The following is a 23,027-nucleotide window of genomic DNA, read 5'->3' on the forward strand; positions in this document are numbered from 1 at the left end:
ATACGAGATATAATATATGGTAGCCGTGTATTTGAAAGAGGAGCCTATTCATTTGATACTAAATCCCCAAGTTTAATAAAGCAAAGTTGTGACATTTGGAAACAAATATTTTGATTGGTCCCTATATAGTAGGTAGGCTACATTATAATTTAGTGAAGCTTTAGACAGCAACTGCAGTCTCAATGCTTGTGTCTGCTTTGGGAACCTTTTCTCTTTTTTTGAGATTATGTGATTCATTTCTAGAATGATAGTGGGAAATATGCCAGTTTTCTGAAGAAATGGCTACTGATTTTGTGGAGCAATTGTTTTATCTCTGACTTTGGCTTAGGCACTTCAAATTTAGCAAAGGTAGCCTTTTTTTTTTAAACAGGGATATGTCTTTTGCTGTTTTTGAGGAAAATTTCATATTGGGCAAGTATCAGCCCTATGTAAATAAAATTAATTCACTAATTGTTAAAAGACTTGTTAAAACCTACTAGAGAGAATCTCTGGAGATTGGAGGTATATTGTACCTGCTCCAGCCTGTGAGTGGGGAGGATTTCCTCAATAGCGGGTGCTCCTGGCTACTTTGAAACAAGATACCAAAATCGAGAACAAGGGGAAAGAAAGATCTGTACGCTTAGTGTTGCTGTACTAGCATTATAAAAAACAGTAGAGCATGACTTGAATGCAGATACTTGAAGTATGTTATAAAAGCTACAAAGTCAGCAGTGAAGAAAGAGAACTACAAGAAGGGAAAGAACAGTTGCTCAGTCAACATAACTAAATTAACTACTCATTATGAAATCCAACTCTGCTCTGACTTCATGTGTGATACTGGGACTGACCAAACTTGTTCCTGATTCTCTTTCATTTTCTGAATGTTTAGTGAGACCCTCAGATCTGAGTTACAGAGTGCATATATAGCTCCATTTGACTCCAGCTGCAGCTGTGTTCTTAGCACAATTGCTATAAAATAGACAGTTGGAACATCATCCACAAAGGTATGTCGATGTCAACATAGAAATTAGGCACTTATATGTCTTCATGTATCTGGGCCCAGCTGCATCAAAGTTGACAGATATTCTAATCACTACTCTTCAGTTTTCCAATAAATAAAATAAGTGCCTGTGTTCACAGAAATGCTGTGAAAATTAACTTTGTTGCTAGAACTCCAAATCAAATATATTTTCTAAAACTTAGAAGAACTTGCTATTACTCAGAGCATGGTTTGATTTAGTTTTTATCATACAGATGTCCTCATGTTACCTCAACCCCACATACACTGTCACTTCTAGGACACTGAATGAGGTTAACAACAGATTTGGCTTCTGGCTGCTTCTCTCTCTTCTCACTGGGAGAGAGCGCCTGTGAATAACAATCTTTATTTTGATAGGTGGGGAGAGGGAGTGTTTGCTTTTCTTTTTAAATGTGTTTACAGCTGTGTTTTTTGTTTTGGAAGAGAGGTGCACACATGTATTTATCCTTAGAGCAGGGGGTGGCAGTATCTGTGACAATGGAGGAGGACAGTGTCATTCCAGAGCATCTGTTCATCTCTCAGACCAGAAAGTACGACTCCTGCACAAGTTAATGGAATTATGACAGCATTTAATGGCAGCAGAGAATCCAAATAGTTGATCTGTCTCTACAAAACGTTAGGTACTTGACAAAAATTCCTTAAAAAACTATCCAAGTCCTTGAAGAAAAGGTCTGTAACTTTGATCTCAACACTTTTATAGGTAGCCAGAGAGTAGGATGAATCAAATGATGGTGAGATGCATTCTTATTGTCCAAACATCCCATTGTCAATTTGCCTCTTCTAGACTCCAGCTGTCTAAAAGTTAGCAAGTTTTTTTTACAGTTAGCAGTGTTTAAGAGACATCTCTATAGAATAATTCATTCCCTCTTCAAATTTAACGAAAAACTTTATCAAAATGGGCTTTTCCCCTGACAAACAGACAACCACAGCTTCCTACCAAAAATACTGTTCAACTTTGGGAGGGTGAAGTTTCATGACAGACTTAAATTGAGGCTAGAGGTCCATTTATGGAAAACTCTTTCAAAAGATCATTACAGCCTATTTACTATATAGCAATCTTTGCAGTCTCTCATCATTTAAACATTTTACTTCCATACTACTAGGAGTGGCAATAAGTTTTTCTGACTTTTTCAGATTTTTTAGCAAACTACGTTACTATTTCATAGACAACATTAATTTGGACATATTTTAATAAAGATTAAACTACATGTTTTACAACTACATGGCCATATTCAGACTACACTGGATTTCAGGCAAAGAGAGGGTCTAAGCTAACCTCTGATACAAAGGGAAAACTGTCATTAAAAAAAAAAAAAACTAAAAAAAACCCACAAGAGAATTGCAGCTTTTATTCCAGGAACTAACTTGTTTTTCTTACATAACAAAAAGAGACCTTTGTAAGCCAGAAGACTGACTGCAGCACTGCTGTGGTATATCAAGTTAACTGTATCAAGCCAGGTAATGCACAGGTACAGCTGTACAATGACCTCACTTCGGTTCTGCTTCATGAAAGGAGCAGTAGATCAATCAGTCTTTACATGCGAGGAAGCAGTTTTTAAAAACTTGTTGAAAACTAATGTTATATTAAACTACTTGCATTTAATTAGACTTACCACTGAAGCCCATACTTTCCCTTTGATGAGGAGGGGGGAGCTATATTGCTTAACTGGTTATTAAAATTCCCCGGTATTAAGTAAGAGCAATTACAGCATTCCAACATTCTGTCTTAGATTACAATATGCTGATAAATTTGCTCACTGGAATTGCTACTTCCTCTATACAAGCCTTTTAATCCCTTCAAAGAAAAGCTATGTGATTTTGAATTGTGTCTCTTTTTGTGCTTTCAGCCAGACAAGTCAGAGAAAGGTAATGTCCTCTGAGTGTTTTTTACAAAAAGTCTTTACATTTACATTCAGAACTGACTGAATGATACTTAATTCAAACTTTACACAACCAGTTCCAGTTCATGCAGACCAGCATGGAAAATCTCGGTTTGAAAAGGAGTGACTTTAACTGAGTAGAAATACTATGAGAAAGGAATTCATCAGCTCTCACAGAGGTATGCCTATAAAATTAATGTGAAAAAAAAGCAAACAGATAACACTACCTCACAGATAATGTATATTAGGGTTACAATGGACAGTGTTCTGAAATAGGTATTTTTACTAATTTGCTTGGATCAGAAGAACCATTACTAAAGGTGTAGTCACAGAAGTCACTGCTCAAAGAATTATGCGAATTTGCACTATTAGTGCTCTCCTTGAGCAGTGAGCTATTGGACATTACCTCACCCACAGCACAGCAGTTCAGCTGAGTGCTCTTTATTCACTTCAGTACTAAGTTATCTGACTAAACAGCACTAGGCTTCCCTGGCAGGACAGGAATGACTTCAACTTCCACAGCCAGCTGTTCATTTAACATCTGATCGCAGCCAAAGGCCTAAATTGCTCATTCCCTTAACAAAGACAAAATGAAGAGTATGTTAGCTAGAGGATATGCATTTAAACTGTCAGGCCACTATGAAAGTTAGAAATTAAATAATTTTCAGTAAATTTATTAGCTACAGAATGTCATTTAAAGGCCAGATACAGTCTTTTTCTTGAACAGTTTAAAGTTGAACCTGATTATTAAGCACCTATCAATTACGCAAAACATTCTGAAAAGTCTAAAACACAAGTTTTTTGGGTTTCTCCCACGTAAATTCTTCTCTCCCAAAGTGCCCATAACATGCTGTTTTTTGATAGATTGGCCTCTTCAAATCCAGCTCCCTACATGAAAAGAAAAAGAATGTAAGTTTTACTTAGCTCTACTCCAATGTATATTATGATATAAACATATCAGAGGGATAACCAGTGTTATCCCTGAGAGAAAGACAAAAAAACACAGTATTGTTAACTACACCCTTTCCTTGTAGAATCACCTACATTTACAGTGGGAAAGGTAGTGGATTAATGGTTTCAATCTAAAGTAACAAGAAATAGTTACTCTTCTTCAAATTTATCAGAGATGAAGTAAGTATGCAGTTAACCTTTATAAGCACTACAATGCAGAAGCATTAAAAATAAAGTTCAGCTACACCTGTGCAAGCCTCAAGGTGTTCTGTGTTATTGCCACTTTATTTGCAATGTTGCTATGCCATAAAGATGATGATGATCTCAAAAGAAGCAGCCAGAGATGATTATCTAGAGGACAGATAATCATCCAATATCACTTTCACGCAAAGAATGAATTCCTCCAGATTTATAATTAAAAGTGAACTAGGATATATACATTTGCTCCCTGGATTACCAGCACCAATTGTTGGATGTCAGAGTAACTGGAGATTTAAAGCTGCTTATGTAGACACACAAAAGCACTGTTTAGAATATGGCTTAACACTGATTATGACTACATAAATAAAGAAGATATAAGTCATGATTATTACCTTCTGGTCTGCATAATGTAGTGGATTGAAGCTACACTAACTGACTAGTCACAGGTGTCTACCAGATGTTCCTCTTGATTTCAGGCAAAGCCTGAAACATTTTGAGGCTTTTCTTCTGTTTGTTATTCTGTTTTGAATTATCTTTGAAAACACATTTAAAATAGATGATTAATATCTTAGGCTGATGGAGAGAAAAATGGCTGAGGAATAGTAAAGTAAGGAAAGAAGAACAAACACAGGATAATCCATTTTCAGATGGTGAAGAAATTACACATTCTTGCACTTGAGGGGACATTTATGCGTCTCATGATGTATAGTAGCTAAGTCTTGTTTTGAATAATATTTTGTGTAACATGAGCACATGCTCTAATGGCTACTAAGGTCAATTGCACCTGACCCTAATAAAAAAGCCATCAAAATCTGAGTGCTGACTAAATGAACAATTAAGACAGCATGAAGCATTTTAGTGCTTAGTTGATTAGAACTGGTACCATTCAAAGAAGTTTTAAAGGCTGTGAGGTAAAGTTTAACAAGGAAATATTCACTAAACAATGCTACTGTTTTTGCCTGTTTTCTCTTCTTACTTCCTTCAGCACTTCCATGGCTAAGATAATGTACTTGAAAAATGCAGCATTTTTTCAGCACACCAAATCAAGGAAAGTATCTGGGAGCCATCATACAAATTACTGATGGCGGTGAACTGCCATAATTACAAAGGCAAAGAAGAGTTTTGGTTATACTTGTAAACTGAAAACACTTGGAAAACATTACCTAGCAACAGTAGTCACCATAACCCCTTGCATTATCTCAGAATATAAAAAGAAATGTCAGCTGTACTCTCAGCATATGCGTTCAGAAAACATTCTTAAAAGCAAGTGCAAAGGGTTGGCCTCACTAGCAAACTGTTATTGATTGTCAGAAATGGCTGTCCTTTTTAAGGAACAAAAGACATCTCCTATTCTGTAACATGTTGACAAATATTTTCAAGATTCCTGTGGAATATGTAGATTGGATTGATATTAATAGCTTTGGATTTAAAAGAGAGGTGAATTACTAAAAGCAGTTTCTTGAAATAATGAGATAGCTAACATATATGCCAGCATTTTAGAACAAAAGAGTTTTAAAACCAGCGTAGCACAAAGTGACAAACTGGTTCCTATGTGCAGGAGTTAATCTCTTCTTGATACCTATCTCAGGCTTGAGTTCTCTTGTCAATTTTATGGAGTTTAATAAGGGTGAATTCAGTGTGGCTGCTTCCTTAATGGAGAAAACAGTGTTTCTCTCCATTAGTTGTACATGTCATGAAAGTTGCAAGAAGCACAGCCTGTCAAGTTTGGTGAAAAACAGTCAAGAAATTCTTGTCTCTCAGAAAAGGATAATCCTTGCTTCTGTAAATGCAAGGATTATGTCCATCTAAAACACCTGCTTACTCAGCTCCAGAAATAGTGAAGGAATATAGCTGGGTTGGCTGCAGGAGACAGCTTAAGTAGCTTTGTGTTTTCCTGTCCTTATTGACTGCATGACAGCCTCAGTGACTCATATATTTCTAATCACAACTGAACTTTCGCTTGAGGACAGCTCATCTCATGGTGGGATTTTTGTTTTGTTTTGTTTTTATAAACACATACAATATTTCAATTGCTTCCAAAGCCTTGGAGAGCATTTAAGAAATGTGGATTCCTTTGAAATTAAGTTTACTTGACTTTAAATGGGCTACACAAGACTGCATGGCAACTAGGGAAACTAGGGCTCTTATTGTTCAGCTTTTTTTGATTCAGAACTTGGGTTACATTTTCACCTCATGAAGAAGCTAGTTACTTAGAAGTATTCTTTTCTATTTGGGGCAAATGGCCAATATCTCCAGAAAAGCAACAGCAAACACCAGCCTGTCACTACTGTGGTAGGTCAACACTCAGTGTCTGTACCACAGTAAGTACCAAATTACTGAACCCCAACGTCCTACTGATTTTAGTGGGGCTGCTTGTGAAGTGAGGGCACCACTATCTTCCCATCTTGTGGCAGCTGTCTCATATGCTGTTTCCACTTAAAAAACAGAGGCAGGGAGACCATACTCACAGAGTACTTCTTGGTAAGAACAATGTTCTGAATACTCTCCAGATAAGGCAGGAATGGGGAGCCTTACACACCGTGTTAACAGGCTGTTTGGAAAGCCTAACTACAGTCAATGTTAAATTTTAATTATACTTTATCAAGCACAATACAACATGGCTAATGAGCTGCAACAAGCAGCACACCATCATGGTTACTGGGAGTTGTTACATGATGTAATTTAGATTTCGTATCTTTTACTGGGTGCATGGCAAGAGTAGATATAACAGCAATAACAGACATAGGATGAAGGTGTCTTCAGCCAGGTTAGGAGCCAGAAGCTTTAATATTAGACTGTTTAAGAGACCACTACAAATACAAATCATTCCCTTCAGTAAATACTAATGGCACACAAACCTTATGATAGCTCCAAGGCGTAGATCAAAGTTTTTCTGTATGATCTCGAGCAGTTCTTCCTCTGATCTGTCCGATGTGCCATAATGAAACACCGAGATTGCAAGAGGATGACTCAGACCAATAGCATATGATAGCTGTAGGGCATATGCATAAAACCCAAAAGCAGTTAAAACATTTTGCTACATTTTGCCTAAGCAAAAAGAGACATGTATATTGCTTATCAGGGGAAGATTTCACATGCATTTTTTCTGTATAAAGAAAGCTAGGAGGTGTGTTTTTACTATTTCTCTTTTATTTTAGAAAATTATCAGTTTTCTTCAGAGACTGATCAGCTTGGACAAATATTTGACCTAAATGACATGACTTAAAAGCAAAAGAGGTGCTTTCCAGTCATCTTCAGACACTGCCATGCTGCATCATTCAGCTCAGCTAGATACAAGTACTCCATGCTCCTGAAACAGGAAGGTCTGAGATCTACAAGTATTTCCAGTTCTCACTGAGGCAGAGAAAAAATTATATAGGACAAGATGAGAAAAATGTTTACATCTTCCTAAAGCATTCACGCCCCCTTTCCAGAGCACCATTATTTGGTTCATCTCTAGTACTTCAGATGAGGGCAGGAAGAAACACAGTATCAGGCAACCCTGCTTCAGTGTTTGTCTACCCTCATGGTGAAAAACTGCTACAACTTGTGTCCATTTCCTCTTGTCCTTTCATTGTGCACCTCTAAGAGAAGTCTGTCTCTGTTTTCTCTAAAACCACCCATCAAACAGTTGGGGACAGCAGTCAGATTCCCCTCCCCTTGCCTTCTTGTCCCCAGGCTGAACAGAGGCCCTTCTCTCTGTCCCTCCTTGGACGTGCTGTGCTCCAGCCCCCCACCATACTGGTGGTCTCCACTGGACTCGCTCCACAGGATCAGCATCTGTCTTGTCCTGCCTGGGGAGCCCAAACTGGACACACGACCCCAGGTACGATTGGGCTTACAGTGCCAATGATAGAGGAAGGACCCCTTCCTCCCCTCAGCTGCGCCCTGTCTCGCTATGGCAGCCCTGACCACAGCCAGCTCCAGGGTCGCTGGCCCCAGCCGACGCGCGTCCCCATCACTGCCCACTGGCACCCCGATCTGCTCCCCAGCCCACCAGGCCCAGCCTGCGCTGGCACCCCCAGCTGGGGCAGGGCTCTGCCTCTGCCTGTGCAGGAACTTCTCCCAGAGTTGGATAAAATCCTTTGAAACAGCCAGTCGTGCCCTAGACTCCAAGTGGTAGGAAATCCATCACTTCCAATTTGGTCACCCTGACAGATTAATTTAACTTTTAAATAAGACAAAGCCTATTAGTGTCAACTTCCAGCCACCAGCTTTTTTACATCTTTCCCTGCAAAACCACAAAGCTCTTCACTGACAGCCCTCAACATATAAATGTCTATATATAGCAATCAAGATATCCTTCCCTTTCAAATATATCAATCTCCTTAAGATGTCCTGTGGAAGACTTGTTTTCCCAGAGTCTGAGTTATTTCCATACAGTCCCTGGAGTTTCCCCCAGCATTTCCATGTACTTTTCAAAATGCAATTATCAAAACTACTTTTGATAAAGTAGTTATCAAAGTAACCTGAGAAGTGTTACCTGCAATTTCACTATATTCAGCTTTATAGCCTTTCTTACATCCAAGAATTACATTAGCTTCTTTACACCACAGCCCAGCACTGACAGATTCTCCTGAAATGTATTTGCCTTGATCATTCAATCCCTTTCCAAAATATAGTCCTCCTGCTGTATACGCTAACACACACTTCCTTTTCTTCCATTACGATATATTTGGATGAACATGCATTTTGTTGGAATGTGACTAAGCAATGCAAACCATTCTGTGTCTGTCACTCATCTTCCTCATTGTCTCTTCTCTCTACATATATCAAGAAGTAATAGTCCAAATGGCTCAGTTCTATTTATATACTTCTTAGTAATAAAGTATTGATTCGCTAGAAACTGTCCTAATCATCTCCACTAGCTAATTTTGATATCATGTTATGTCTTTCATTAACCAAGAAGCTGATAATTCTTTATCATACTAAATAAAACGTGCATGGTATTTGTGATACATACAGCTAATCAGTCTATACTTCCCTGCATTATCCATTTTGCCCTTTCAGTAGTAAAAGCTGGTTAGCATGGAAACAATAACCATAGCAAAGCCAGCTCAGTTGTTAGCCTCAGTAGAGGCTGGGAATGTCTTACTACAGCACCCAGCCACTACTGGGCTGGAGACAGACTCGCAGGGCAATTCTGTGCAGGACAAACTTGATGTATTTTCTTTTTGTTAATCTTTGATCCAGTCTGCCACCACTTCACACAACCTCTTCTTTTCTGCTCTTATCCTCTCCCTGTTCCTTTCTTGCTTCTTATCTCTATTGCTGTGATATCTCCACAGTTTGTTGTTAACAAAACTAGTCTTGCTGTGTCTAGAACTAGGCTCAGATAAATTTAAGGACAGTCTCTGAAAAGTACTGGAATAACTACATTCCCACCTATCCCAAGAATTAAGCCAATGATGTGTGTGTTCAAAAATCCCATTCAGAATGTGCGTACCAAGAGGTCTCAAGTTTGTCTTCTGTCCCCTCAGAAAACAAAGTTACCAGCCATTTGCTAACCATCACTGTTTGTTCCATGCCTCTTCCCAAACTCCCCTTCCTTGTCTTACTCCAGACTTTAAGTTTGACAAGGTATCAAACATCTGCACAATGCCTAAAGTAAGAGGCCTTGTTCCTAATTGGGATGTCTGGGTACTATGTCATTGATCATAACCACATTTACTGAGTCTCTGGTCCATGGGAAAGTAAAGGGCGCTGAACACAACCCTGCAGCAAAACATAAGCTACAGCTTCTTTTTACTGTAGTAGTTTGTTGTGCTGAGTTAGAGCTATCACCCAGCAGCCACTCGGAATAAGTATGTGCATAAACTAGCACTGCAAACTGCCTAGATGCACCTTAGTTGTTCTGCATTCGCTTTGCGTTCATATTTAATGGTGAAACTGTCTAAGCGCCAATAAAACACCTCTTTCCATTTCTTTCACTTAGTAGTCCCAAGTATTCATGCATAAAGAAGGAACTGCATTTATTCTGAGCATCTAAAACTCAGGAAATTTGCTCTTGTTTTAATCTGCAAGAAAAGGTCTTATACAATTGAAATTTTTCAGTTACACCTCACACTGTAGTAGTATATTAGGGAACCCACAGTAACTTAACAGTAATTTCAAAAATAACTTGAAATGGTTTAAGTTACAACTAATATGGTCACACAATACAGCAGGCTACACAAACTGTGTCACTGCTAACCTAAGTGTCTGTAATGTGCTGGTACAGCCTGGGTCGGAGTGCAGTGAATGTGTGTGTATGCAGATTGTATGAGGTGCAGGGGATCACTGGAGCTGCTGGAAGTAAAAGCAAGGATGAAGTTAACAAGATCCTGGTGAAGGGATGGATTACTTTCCCTGTTGTTCTTACCTGGATTAATACTCTTTTACAGAGACCAGCTTTCACCAGAGATTTTGCAACCCAGCGAGCTGCATACGCTGCAGAGCGATCAACTTTGGAAGGATCTTTTCCAGAGAAAGCACCCCCACCATGGGCTCCCCAGCCACCATAGGTATCAACAATGATCTTCCTGCCAGTCAATCCAGCGTCGCTCTGCAGGACAAAGAGTTGAATACATTCATGAGACACAACAGCTTACCCAATCCCATTGTATGTTATTGGATAGAGCTTTGTTTTGGATTTTCCAGATATCATTGATTGTTCACAGTGCTTGCCTTCTCGTGCGACAATTTAATGAATGTTGTCTACTCGACTGGAATTTTTTCAGAAATGTACTAAGCCATCAGTGCTGCAATAACTTTTCAAGACTGATGTGAATGGGGAACAACTATAATTATTACAAAAAGTGTGTTCTCTTCAAATCTGCAATCATGAAACGTGATCTCTGAATTACTGGACAATGACTTCACTCAGTAACACCTGGCTGAGGCCAAGAGTTCAGAGCAACAAAAGCCTTGCTGAAAAATAAATCACCTGTGACCTAAGAGATTAACAGCCTTCACTTACATACGCATAGGAAAGAGGAACACGGGACTTCATAGATCTGTGGCTCAGTGCTGTCTTGCACAAGAGTACTTAGGCATTATAGCTGAGCTCACCCAATAGTTCACTTGTGCCACAAGGATTACTTGGTACTTCTCCTTTCTTCTTCTCAGTTGCCTGTGCCTCCAGCAATGGGGTCCCTCCCTCTCCCTCCTGCATGAACTTCAGCCTGCATCCTAAAATTTGATGAGCTGATTTAACTCGTTCAGCTGGCAGGAAACTACCTTTCTGTCAGATTAGCAAAACTGGTGATCACAAGTTGATAAGTGAACTCCAGAGTGTCAAGAACCTCCATCCTGAAAGAGCATAAACTGCATTAATCTACTAACTTCAAGTCCCCAATTAAGTAGCAAGGGAGTGAAACTGATATTTGTTCCTCAACCAAAGCAGTCAGCTACACTATTTTGAATAGTAGTATCTCTACATCATCCTAGTGTGATCAGAAGTACATCTTGTAGTTTTAGTCCCTCACTGATTTCATACAAAACTAGAGGGTTTTGTATAACAAATTTTGTTACCATTCCATAGCAATCACCTACTTGCCTAGTGCTTGCAGGTTGCTGGCAACTGGAAAGCTGAACACATGTCAAATTCCAACGAGCAGTAAGGCTTTATATACAAGGTCTTCACTGAAAGTTTTGTAGCTTTCTGAATAATTTAAAGGTACAGACTCAGATCTATCTTTATTTATTTTTTACCTTTACTGGGAAAGCAAAGAGATGCTTCAAGTCAAGCATTTTAGCACATAACTTACGGGTCAACTTTTGGTCATTTAAAATACTTTCTAGGATCCAAGAATTTCTACAGCTGGTTGTCCAAGCTGATACAGCTTCAGTTGAGATACCAGCTGCCCAATGGGAAACTCAAGTAAAAGTGATTGAAACGTCTTTAAAAACTTGGAAATTATCTTAGTTAAATGTGTATCTTAGTTAAAAGGTCATTGCACTTTTGTGCAAGAGAATATTTAGATGCATGTGGCAAAGTAGAATCCAAGTGTGTTTAGGCTGTCCCCTTTTGAAATACCGTACCTTAGGACCACCTTCTACAAACTTTTCACTTGGAAGGAGATGATAAATCGTGTGCTCATCAAGGTACTTTTCTGGAATGACTACTTTAACAACTTTCTCCATTAGCTCCTTCCGTATTTGTTGTAGAGATATATCCGGGGCATGATGTACTGAAATCACAAGTGTGTGCACTCGGATGGGCTCCACTGCTCCATTGCACTCCTTGTATTCCATTGTGACCTGGAAAAGGAAAAAGAGCAGTGGCTATTCAAGGCCAAGAGCACCCTCACAGCACTCTTCTTCAGGCAGAACACCAGTCTGAAAGTTAAAAATGAACCTCACATTTCTTTTGCAGCAAAAAATAAACAGATGAAGGGAATTAGGATGAGAAAGGCTGGATTGTTGCTGATGCTTAAAAGCACTGTAGGAAAAAAATACAGAAAGTACTAAAGAACCTCTATCAAATGGAGTTAAGGACAGGATATTACATGTATTGCCACAGAGAAGAAGAATAACAGTAAGAAAGCTACAGAAGCCTGAGATTTTATCTGGCAGATGCTAAAATCATTCACAGCTGGCCCACATTAACATAACTTCAAATAGCGGATCTTCAAAGTAAGGCCAAAATAAATTTTGGAGGACCTGGATAAAATGAGTAACTGTAGAACAGAATATAGTGGGCTGCACACCAATATTTCACACTGGACTAAAAACAAGTTGTTCTGTGAATGCCACAACTACTCCATGTCTTACAGATTTATGTGGTGCAACCAGCTGTCTTTGGTGCCTACTCAAGCTGCAGCTGAAATTTTTCCTCTCACATGGAGTGTTTCTTGTTTCTCTCCTACATAGCATCTCTCACTTCTAGATGCTGAACTCACAGGAAAGTAGTGTCTCTGCCACATCTGCTCCTTCCTCAAAGTGGGGAAATAGGAAAATAATAGGTACAAAATCTCACCATGAAATCCTTGGTTACAGTTCCTCTACTCTTGATATTAAATGGAATGGCTGAGCATGATCTGAGCTGGATTCAGCTCTGATTAATGGAATCCAGAGGTCATTTCCTGCCTTTCGACAGTAAGGAAGGCATCAGTGTAACCCTGACCTATGCATGGCAAGTCTAGCCAGAAATGGAGATCTGTCTGAAGCAACATTCCTTTACAAACTGTAGCATAGATACAGGCATTTATAGACACACAAATATGTGCTAGCATTGTTCTATCCTTAATACAGTTGTTCTTGTAGGTGAAGAAGTCCTGTCAACTTTTCTATCCCTCAGAAATGTTCAGATAGTTACACCACACAAAAGTCAGTCTTTCCACATGTGCTACACGCTGCTGACAAAAGGTACTACTTGGGACACACCGCATGTTGCACAGCCACAACTGCAGCAGTACAGAAATTAATGCAGTTCGCTGCCACTAATGCAACAGAAATTAAGAATAAAACACCCTGCTCTCCCAGAAGTGCCACATGTATAGATTTCCCTCCCTTTCCTGCAGATTTCACAACTCGGAAGAAGGAGGATTTTCTGACTCAGAGACTGCAAAATTGCAGCTCTCACAGCACAGTGATTTATCCACTCAGTTCTGCAGCACAACTGCCACTGGCTCTGGCCACAGATCAAATAGAGCAAATATGAGGTTTGACAAAAGAACAGGCATGTTTTAATTGAGAAACCATAGCACTGTCTCAATCCATGCTTCTGAAATGTCAATATTTCTCCAGGAAAAAAAAAAAACACAGCTGATTGACAGTAATTTATTAGTCATCCTAATCTCCAGGGAAAAGAAGCAAAAAGACAAGCGTTATTCTGAAGAAAACGGTTAAGACACTGATAGAACAGCTTAAGCAAACCATGCGTGTTATATACAAGTGCACCTTGATATACTCTCACCCTACATTAAAATATAAAACTGACATCGCCATTTTTTGACAAAAACAAATTCTGGTTTAGTAGCCGACAGAATAAATCTTTTCTGTTCTTTCTCACCTTTAAAGTTTATAAGCTACTTTTTATGCATCTTCTTTACGAACCTGTGTTTTCCCGTCTGGTCTAATCCAGCGCCATGTTCCATTCCGCTCCAGGGCCTTTATCCTTGCAGCAAGTTTGTGTGCCAGGAGGACCGTTAAGGGCATGCATTCCTCAGTTTCATCAGTGGCATAGCCAAACATCAAACCCTACATTGAAAAACAGGGTATAATTTGAAGGCACTCATTTCCATATTCTGTTTCCACTTCTGCACCTGTCTTTGCCACTTACTTTAAAACTACTCAAGCCTAGAAAAGGACAGCAGTAACAGGGAGCCTGAATACATTATGATATATAGCCAGCTTGAAGTAACATTTATGCATCCGCAGGGTAATGCCCTCTAACAAGAACCAGAGCCACACTGTGATCTGTTCCTAAGAATAACTCTGTGTTAAGACTCCACTGTAAAGGCTTAATAGACTTAAAGCTCATAAAAGGCTGCTCAGCCCTCTCCTCACTCCTGACAAATAAAAAAAACCCGTAGCATTTGACTCTTGAGAAGCAAAAACCGGCCACCCCAGGGACTTGGAAGCCCAGCACTGCCACCTACAGATAAAAGGCTTAATTGCACACTATCCAGGAGGGCCACTGGATACAGGCAAAGCCACTTTCACAGAAACTAGTGAAGACCGTGGTACAATTTTGCACTTATGATTAACAGAGTGGGCAGTATTTAGCCACTAATTCTTAAATTTTAACATGCACAATGACTTTTAAGCAAAGGTTCTGATTCACCACAAATCTAATTGCTAAATTGATTATGTGCCTGGAATAAAGTCCCGTTACCTGATCCCCTGCTCCAATGTCATCGTCACTCTTGCCATGGGAGACAGCATGCTTGATCTCTTTACACTGTTGTTCTAAAGCTACTAAAACTGTACAAGTCTTATAGTCCAATCCTGGTGAGGAGAATATCAGAAAGTTAGGTCAAGCATGCTAAAGAGTTCACAGACTGCTAGAGAAGCCTTTACGGACCAGTCATCTTGGCTAAAGCTTTTATATTTCCCAAGACTTAAGTATAAGTTTCTTATGCCACATCATTTTGTATTGCCAGTGGAAGCAGATAACATGAGCACATTTTTATCACAGTCTCAGGACATTGGCAAGTTCAGGGTATTAGCTGAAACCTGGGCTCCTGAACTGAGAGGCCCAGTGTAATCCTGCAGGTTGCCCCACCAAAGGTTGTTACATTGCTTATGGACAAATGTCTAGGCTCAAACCATTTAGGCATTCAAATTTGGAGAGTAAGAGTGTAAAAGGTTACCAGCAATTGTTATTCATTTTTCCATGTAGTAGGTTCTATAGAAAATTAGATAGTATTGGAGAAGAGCCATATATGTCGTGAAAGAAAAGGGAAGATAGTCATGAAAAGGGAGAACAATCATGAAGAGGGTTCAATGCTAAAAGGAAGCTACTGTGGGAAATATGTCAAGAATACAGAAAGAGTTCCCTTGGCCATGAACTTTAAGTCTCAGAGGAGACAGTCCAAGAACAAGGAACATCAGTGTTAAAGCTTTCACAGTATGAACCTTCAGGTGCCCCCAACATCTCCAGTCATTTGTGCATACACCAGTCCTTCTGCATCAGAGGAGCAAGAGGCACCTGATACTCTTACGAATATGTCACCCTAAAATAGCTCCTTTGGTACCAGCTGTGGCACTGAAAATATGTATCAATATATGTGCAGTTTTTTCCTAGGCCTGGATCCACATTTGCTTTTATTTTCCAGAATACTGTTAAAAACATGACTATGACCACATGTACAACAGACCCAACAATGAACATATGAAGGATCTCACTCACCTTTGGAAGAGTCATCATACCCTATCCTCTTAAGGGTCTCTCTTACAATTTGCTGGTAATCCACTATAGCTTGGGAAGTAATCTCTCCACAAAGCAAAACCATTCCAGTTTTTGCTACACACTCTGAAAAGGAAGATTAAATATCAGAATTCTATTGCTACTATTCACAGTTAATCAGATTCTGAGGATGGTTCTATAAACAACTGATTACTCATAGGGGAACTCAGTGTAATGCCTTAGTATGCATATAGCTCTGTATGCAATCAGTCTTCTCTCTACCGATACAAACATCAAAACTGCTGCGTCAGAGAGCCCATCTAACTCAATTATCCTATCTCAACAGTGGTCAGCAGCAAATGTCTACAGTGAACCATAAGAACAGGTCATGCATATAGCACTATTTCTCCAAACACTGTCCCAGTCTTCAGCAATTTCAGTTCAGGGACTTCCTGAACCTGAAGCAGAATCATTTATTAACAGCTGGCATTAATAGTCATTGATAGATTGTTACATTAATTTGTCCAGTTGCCCTTGGCAACCATGAAAACTTTCAGCATTTACAGCATCCTGCAGCAAGAAGCTCTGCAATTTCATTACAAATTTTGTGCAGAATCATTACATACTATTTGTTTCAAGTGTCCATCCAGTCCCCAAATTTCATATCATGCCTTCTCTGTTTTGTGTTGAAACTGATAGCAAACAATCACTCTCCGGTCACCACATCCATATAACTTGGAACTGTACAGCTCTATTTCTTATCTAATTAATTCCTCTCTTTTACAGACTGAAGAAGCCTATGCTATTCACTGGAAGCCATTCTATGACAATAATCACATTTGTTATTCCTTCCAGTACTTTTTACAATTTTACTATAGCCTTTTTTGGTATGGGGAGAGGGGAACAGACTGTGCACAGTATTCAAGACAGAGGCAACCATGGATTTACACAGTGCCTTAATGATGTTCTCAGTTTTGCTCTCCATTCCCTTCCCAGCAACACCTAACACTCCACATGGTTTTTGACTGCTACTGACCACTGACCATTTTCACAGAAATGCAAGTCTATTACAACCCCAAACCCTCACTTGTGAATGGCTGCATCATCTCCAAACATCTCTCCTTATATGTTGGGTTAAGATTGCTCCCTGTTCCTTTACATTAATCTACACTGAATTTCATCCATCACTTTTGTCATCCAGTTACCATCTTGCTTATGTAATTTTATTTGTTTCAAGTTTAAATACTACAGGCAACACCCCCATCAGTTCCACCTAAGGGAAAGTCACCATATAAGATTTTTGGTTCTTAGAAGGATTGATTTCTTACAGGTTTAAGTCTCCCCAAAGAATATTTTGAACTCCAGTACTAAGTAAAAACTTCCACCTTCTTTTTCATACTCTAATGGTGTATGGTTAGTTAATATTCTCTCTTGACTCTGATTTACTGGACACACTGGGAAGGACTTCTTTTTTTTTCAAGAGAGCATTTGGTTTCGCTTAATCACAGAAGAATTAGAATAATTATTCTGCCTTCTGCCTTATACCATTTGCACCTAGTATTCTATTGCTTGACTTTACTGCTGCTAGTATGTTGGCAGTGCACGGACAGCCCAGCTCTGTCCTGCTGGAATGAAGCAGTGCTAGTGAAGTAGTTCAGAACATCATCTGCAAAATATTAAAACACAAAGCAGCAAATAAAATTCGGAGATATTTATCAATACCTGTCTCTACTGATAGATAGAACCTAGCTCCAACATCTCTGTAAACTGCATTTCATAGTTTTGTAAAATAATGTGTTACAGTGACTTAGTACTTATATAATGCTTTGAAATTTTTTTCAGAAACTTTGAGGTTTGCACAACAAGGCAGAAGTTCTATAAAATATGAGACACTAAGTTTCACCCAGTAAACCCTGTACTGAGTGAACTAACTACTTTCCACTCTCCAACCCACTACTTTTTAAGTAAACTGTGTGTCTAGGCAACCAGGAAGAATTGTGCTTTAATGCTAATTCAAGTTTTCTGACTCCAGTCAGCAGTTTTGATGTTTTTTTTCCCAACTGGTTACAAAAATCAGGGATTTACATACATAATCATGTCACACCACAGTATTCCATTTGGTAAGATAAACTGATCATATTTCTCACATCTCTCAAAACATGTTTTTCCATCCTCATCATTTTTGTAGCTTTTTCTGTTACGCTCTTCAGCTTTTGGCAGTTTTGAAGCATCATGCAATACCCAAATATATGCTTCATTAAGTCAAATACAGATGGTAAACTCTCTCTCCACTTCTCCTCACTGCTCACATCTACGCTTCCAAGGATCACTCGAGATTTTTTTCAGACCAAGTGTCATATTAGGTCACTGTGTTCCTGGGATGCAGCTAGTCCTCTGCTCTGTAACTGCCTCCACGGTTTGTTCTAAGAAAGAGATGATGTTGCATTCAGAGGGCTCTTTAGAAACATTGCCATTCTTTAGAAATATTCTTATCCCCATTCCCAGTGTTCATTCCCCACTGGCAGCTGCACTCTACTCTGATGACTTGTTCTTAGCTTCTGGAGGAGGTGATGTTGCATAGCACCAATGTCCATATACAGTATAGTTCTAAGAGAAAGTCCCAAGAAAAAGGCAAACCAGTGCAGCGAGAGTCACACTCAAATGAATTGTGCACTTCATTTTACTGTGAACCAAGGGCATCACCCCACTTCTGTAAAGGCAGGATAAATATGCATTTAATACTTCTGGATTTCAACACATTTAACACATTTTAATTACTATATCAAGAAATATGCCTTGACATATATCTTTCCTCAATTCTCCTCTTCCCCAATTTTCTTGCATTCCTCATTATCTCTAGCCCTTTCAACCATATATTTGGTCATTTTTAATTTGTATGGAATACTCTCTATTTCCTTTTCCTGATTGTTTTTTGCAGCTTTTTTTCTGCCTTTCCTTCAGCTCAAAGTCAGGATGCCAGAGTTGGCCTCTTGTCTGTGAAATTCTCAACTGCCAACCACCTACTACAAGAATATTGGATCAGAGGATGTTAAGTCAGCATAGATTAGTTTCTTGCACTTTGTTAATCTGTTTTTCTAACTGCATTGTACTTACCACAGGCAACTTTGGCATTCGGATCAACAGTGAGATGAGCATCCAGAACAGCATCGCTTATCTGATCACACATTTTATCTAGAGGACAAAAATAAGAAAGACATAACATTTCTTCTTGTGAGAAGAGAAAAATAACTTCTTGGTTAAACTTCCTTTCTAGTGGGCAGCAGACCTCTGCCAAAAAAACTGCCAAGATGCAATTTTAACAACTTAAATCCTGAAATGTATGCTTTAAGTATGTATGTATGTTTTCACTTCCCTCAAGTCAAACCCAACTGATTTATCACTGTCCTCTGCAAGCGCCAGCAGCTTACCAGGTGAGGGAAAAATGAAGAAGGCCCGTGAAAGCATCCTGAAATGTTCATTTCAATAAAAGAGAAAAGACTTTCTGAAGAAGAATTTAATTACATGATAGCTAAGCCCCTTCTGTAGGGGGTTTCTCTTCTTCCCCTCTTTGTTTTAAAATTTGTATTGCACTTTGTGTGCAAAGTATCCAATTTTATCTGCACTTTATAACTTCCAGAGATCTGCACTTACAGCACTTTTGATCCCTTCACTACCTTCTGTAGGGACCTCTGAGATCTCATGTATCAGCTTTTCTGGATCACAAGAGGCATTCCTCTTCCTGAAAACATGTGCTTTTGATTGAATCCACTCTTACAATTACCCACAACTATTCAGCTCATTTGCATTTAGAGAAGAACTTGCAAATATTCTCAGGGACAACAAGCACTGGCCATTCACAAGTTTTCACAGTAAGATTTCTGACAAAACAGAACAAAAGGACAAAAAGCATTTTTAAGGACAAAAGCATTAGAGAAAAAAGTTTTTACATACTCTGTCTTTAGCAGCTAATTACTTATTGTCCAAATAAGACCTGAGAATGCCATTACTTTCTTTTCAGAAGCGCATTTGGTTTGTTTAAAGTTAATGATCTATATCTTGGGACAAATTGAGGTTCTCTGTCTCAACAGGATAAATGAACCAGGTAAAAGCAATTCATAGTATTTCTTCAGAAGTACAGCTTTGATGATTGGATCTGCACACCCCAAATGGGAAACAGGCATTAATTTCAGGCATCCACTTCATTACAAAAAAATATATATATCCAAAGTAGATTCAGTCACAGAACTACACAGCTGGATCCAAAATATTGTCTGTAGCAATGAGTCATACGCCTGCAGTGTTTGCAAAACTCTGTATAATAATATATGTAATCTCTAGTCTAATATCACTTCTCTTGCAGGTGTGAGTACTGTTACATTTGTAAGCAGACTAGATTGCCCCAAAGAGGAAGTTAATTTCATTTGAACTTTCAGTCATGTTTCTTCATTACTTATTTACTTTTAAAGCAATCTGCTTTGGAAGCAAACAGACATCAGAATGAAATTATAAACTATGATTAGAGCTATTTTGTACCCCAAAATGTCCTAATACAACCAAAGTTTAAGGTTCAAAGTGAATTTAACATGAGAGCTGCAGAATGGTATCTTCCAATATACTCTAAAAGCAAGCAAATATGAAACATGCTAACATGTAGTTTTTAACAGGTGAGCTTTTGGGCCATCAATCCTATTCCACTTAAATACAAACTAGAAAACAGACTAAAAGCAAAGCATAAGTGCCAAAGAAGTATGTGCCACTTCTGTACACACAGGCCACAATGATCTCAATGTCAGCATTAGATTTGCTTGTAGCGGTGCACAGGTCTCTTGTTCACTGGCACAGTCTTGACAATCTGCTTTTTTTTTTTTTTTTTTTTTTTTTACAATTCAAACAGAAATTTCAGTACCTTTATATTTTGATTGACAGTGTTTTCCCCAATCAACCCTAAGGTAAACATTCAACCAAGCATTTCAAAAGCATTTGCAAGCAAGCCCAACAATTTGAAAACTTGAAAAAAACAAAAAGCTTTGACAGTTGTAAAGCTTGTCTTCAGCTATTTGTGGTGCTGTACTGATCCCCAGTTCTAGCATTATCCTACTGAAATTTCTTGCTAGTATATTTATTTGTAGGATCAGAATCCTGGTCAGTTAGGTAAGTTATATTGTACCCGGTCAACTTCACTGATAAAAACTGACCACAGTCTGAAGACAAAAGCTCCAAATACACAAACTGTGGTCTAAATTCAGACCCAGGAATCATTTGTACAGTCTGGTGTAAAATTAGTAATGCCATGTTGCCAGATTTGTTAGCTGGCAAGCCTGTCAACAACCCTGAGGCAAACTGACCTCTGCAGGTCAAGAAACGGTTTCAAACCAAGGGGACCGATGCTCAAGCAGGGACAGCATCACCTGGAAAAACTGTTTTTATTATTATTTAATTTTATTATTATTAAAAGGGTTTGTTGCTTTCAGCTATTTGCCCCGTTGCAGCATACAGCACAGTGATATAAAGCAAACAAGCGGTGGTGGCAGTTCAAGATGCAATGCTACACACTGCAGTCATTTTGCAGCTCTTGCACTGTTCTCTAGGGGCTGGGCAGACAAATGTGATAGCAATGTAACTGGTCTCAAACTATGCCAGTTTCACCTAATGAATAGGTACACTGAGAAAACAGATACACAGAAAAAAAGGCAGCTGCAAACCTTCAGTGTGTGACATCACCCCGATTTTCCCACTATTAGGCTTTTTTCTTTCATTCTATTGCAGAAAAGCAGACAGTTAATGTTATTTTTAGTCTTAACATTAAAATATATGTCATTTAAAGGTTGTAATAATAGGACCTGTTGCTACCTTTATAGCAAATTTCAGCCATAGGATTCCTTCTGGAGGTCCAAACTTCCTCCAGTCCATCAGTTAACAAAGCTTATAGATAAGTATTTGTCTAAAAAAGTCTGTGTGAAAAATAGCTGCATTCAGTGAGCAGCACATAGAGCTGAGGCACTGTCCTTCAGTCCCAGACCTAGAAAGTAGACTGATTTTGTACAGGCTGAAGCATACATGAACTTGTATTAAGGACAGCACCATGGCAAAAGAGGCATATTTAATATTACAGATTATCTGGAATGCAGCTGTGATGAAAATTAATGCTTAATATTCCAAACATTTCAGAAGTACAGAATTAATGATCATCTAGACATGGTCATAAAGTTATTTCTTTTCATTACAGAATTGCAAAGGAAATCAATGTATATGCAGCAGCTCCGAATCTACCTGTACAAGACTTCCCCATGCTTCTCCTCTTGAACAAAAGTTTAAAATTTAAATATAATCCCTGACTATATTGCATACTAAACAAATAAAACAAATTCTTTTGAAGTACACAAAGAAACTAATTTGAAGTCTAACCAAAATAATTGATTGGTCCTTCCTTTTCTCCATTAAGGTAGAAATGACTTAACTTTCGTCATACAGCATTCTTCACTACAAGTACTTAATAAAAGGAAAGATTCAATTAGGATTTTTGCTTACCAGAATGACCTTCAGCAACGGATTCTGAGGTGAAAAGAAATCGTTTTTCTTTTTTTGAGGTATGACTTGACATGTTTTAGTATTTTTAGCGAGTCTGCAAGTGAGAACAACCCAAAGCAACTGGATTACGGAAAAAGCACGCAGAAAGTGAGGTGGAAAGGTTAACGTATTTATGCAGATAGCTGATGTAATGGCTTCTGCGTGTTTGTTCCTCAGAAGGTCAGTAGATTAAGACTGATATTTGTGGGTTTTACAACACACTGCCACAGAAACTCCTTTCATAAGCCTTTTGTGCTTGGTTAACCTTGCTCCTGCTAAACACTGCACAAGTGTTATCATTAAGTTGAGCATGAACACAACTAAACCAGAGGTGAGTACTTTTGCCTACTTCCCCAAGCCTCCGTTCTTACTCATATCTCTAAGTGCTAAAGTAAAATGCACTTCAAGACAGTAACAAAACTCATAGATTTTACCTGAATGTGGAAGGGCAAGTGACATTTTCTCCCAGGCATAATTTCCATAAATTGTACTTAGTTGCAGTAGTGAATTGTACAGAAATTTGTCCCTTTTTTATGTGAGAACAGATGTTTGTATCAGTAATTGCCCAGGTTGTAAG

General features: G+C 38.7%; 1 protein-coding gene across 4 annotated transcripts; it reads right to left on the minus strand.

Annotated features, from left to right (window-relative positions):
• Positions 1–1,570: 1,570 nt before the first annotated feature.
• Positions 1,571–23,027, minus strand: LOC106482502 (S-adenosylmethionine synthase-like). Of its 4 annotated transcripts, XM_067315939.1 has the most exons (10): positions 22,885–23,027; positions 22,412–22,505; positions 18,998–19,075; positions 15,887–16,009; positions 14,870–14,982; positions 14,089–14,232; positions 12,073–12,291; positions 10,412–10,594; positions 6,909–7,042; positions 1,571–3,786 (listed from the first exon to the last, which is right to left on the minus strand). In XM_067315939.1, exons 2-10 carry the CDS (start codon positions 22,482–22,484, stop codon positions 3,684–3,686), a joined length of 1,170 nt encoding a protein of 389 aa, XP_067172040.1. In that variant the 5' UTR covers positions 22,485–22,505; positions 22,885–23,027; the 3' UTR covers positions 1,571–3,683. The 4 variants fall into 4 exon arrangements, with proteins under 4 accessions (XP_067172040.1, XP_067172041.1, XP_013795549.1 ...); XM_067315940.1 differs by lacking the exon at positions 22,412–22,505; XM_013940095.2 differs by lacking the exon at positions 22,885–23,027 and having other exon boundaries at positions 22,412–22,631.

This window comes from Apteryx mantelli, chromosome Z, assembly GCF_036417845.1.
Source record: "Apteryx mantelli isolate bAptMan1 chromosome Z, bAptMan1.hap1, whole genome shotgun sequence".
NCBI lineage: Eukaryota > Metazoa > Chordata > Aves > Apterygiformes > Apterygidae > Apteryx > Apteryx mantelli.

Bases quoted from the DNA above. Each gene is read 5' to 3' on its own strand.
- LOC106482502 (XM_067315939.1), bottom strand. From the start codon at position 22,484: ATGTCAAGTCATACCTCAAAAAAAGAAAAACGATTTCTTTTCACCTCA. The intron at 12,292-14,088 runs GTTCGTAAAGAA...TTCCTTTTCCAG, and splicing joins GACCAGACGGGAAAACACAG to GTCACAATGGAATACAAGGA. The intron at 10,595-12,072 runs GTACGGTATTTC...TTTGTCCTGCAG, and splicing joins TTGTAGAAGGTGGTCCTAAG to AGCGACGCTGGATTGACTGG.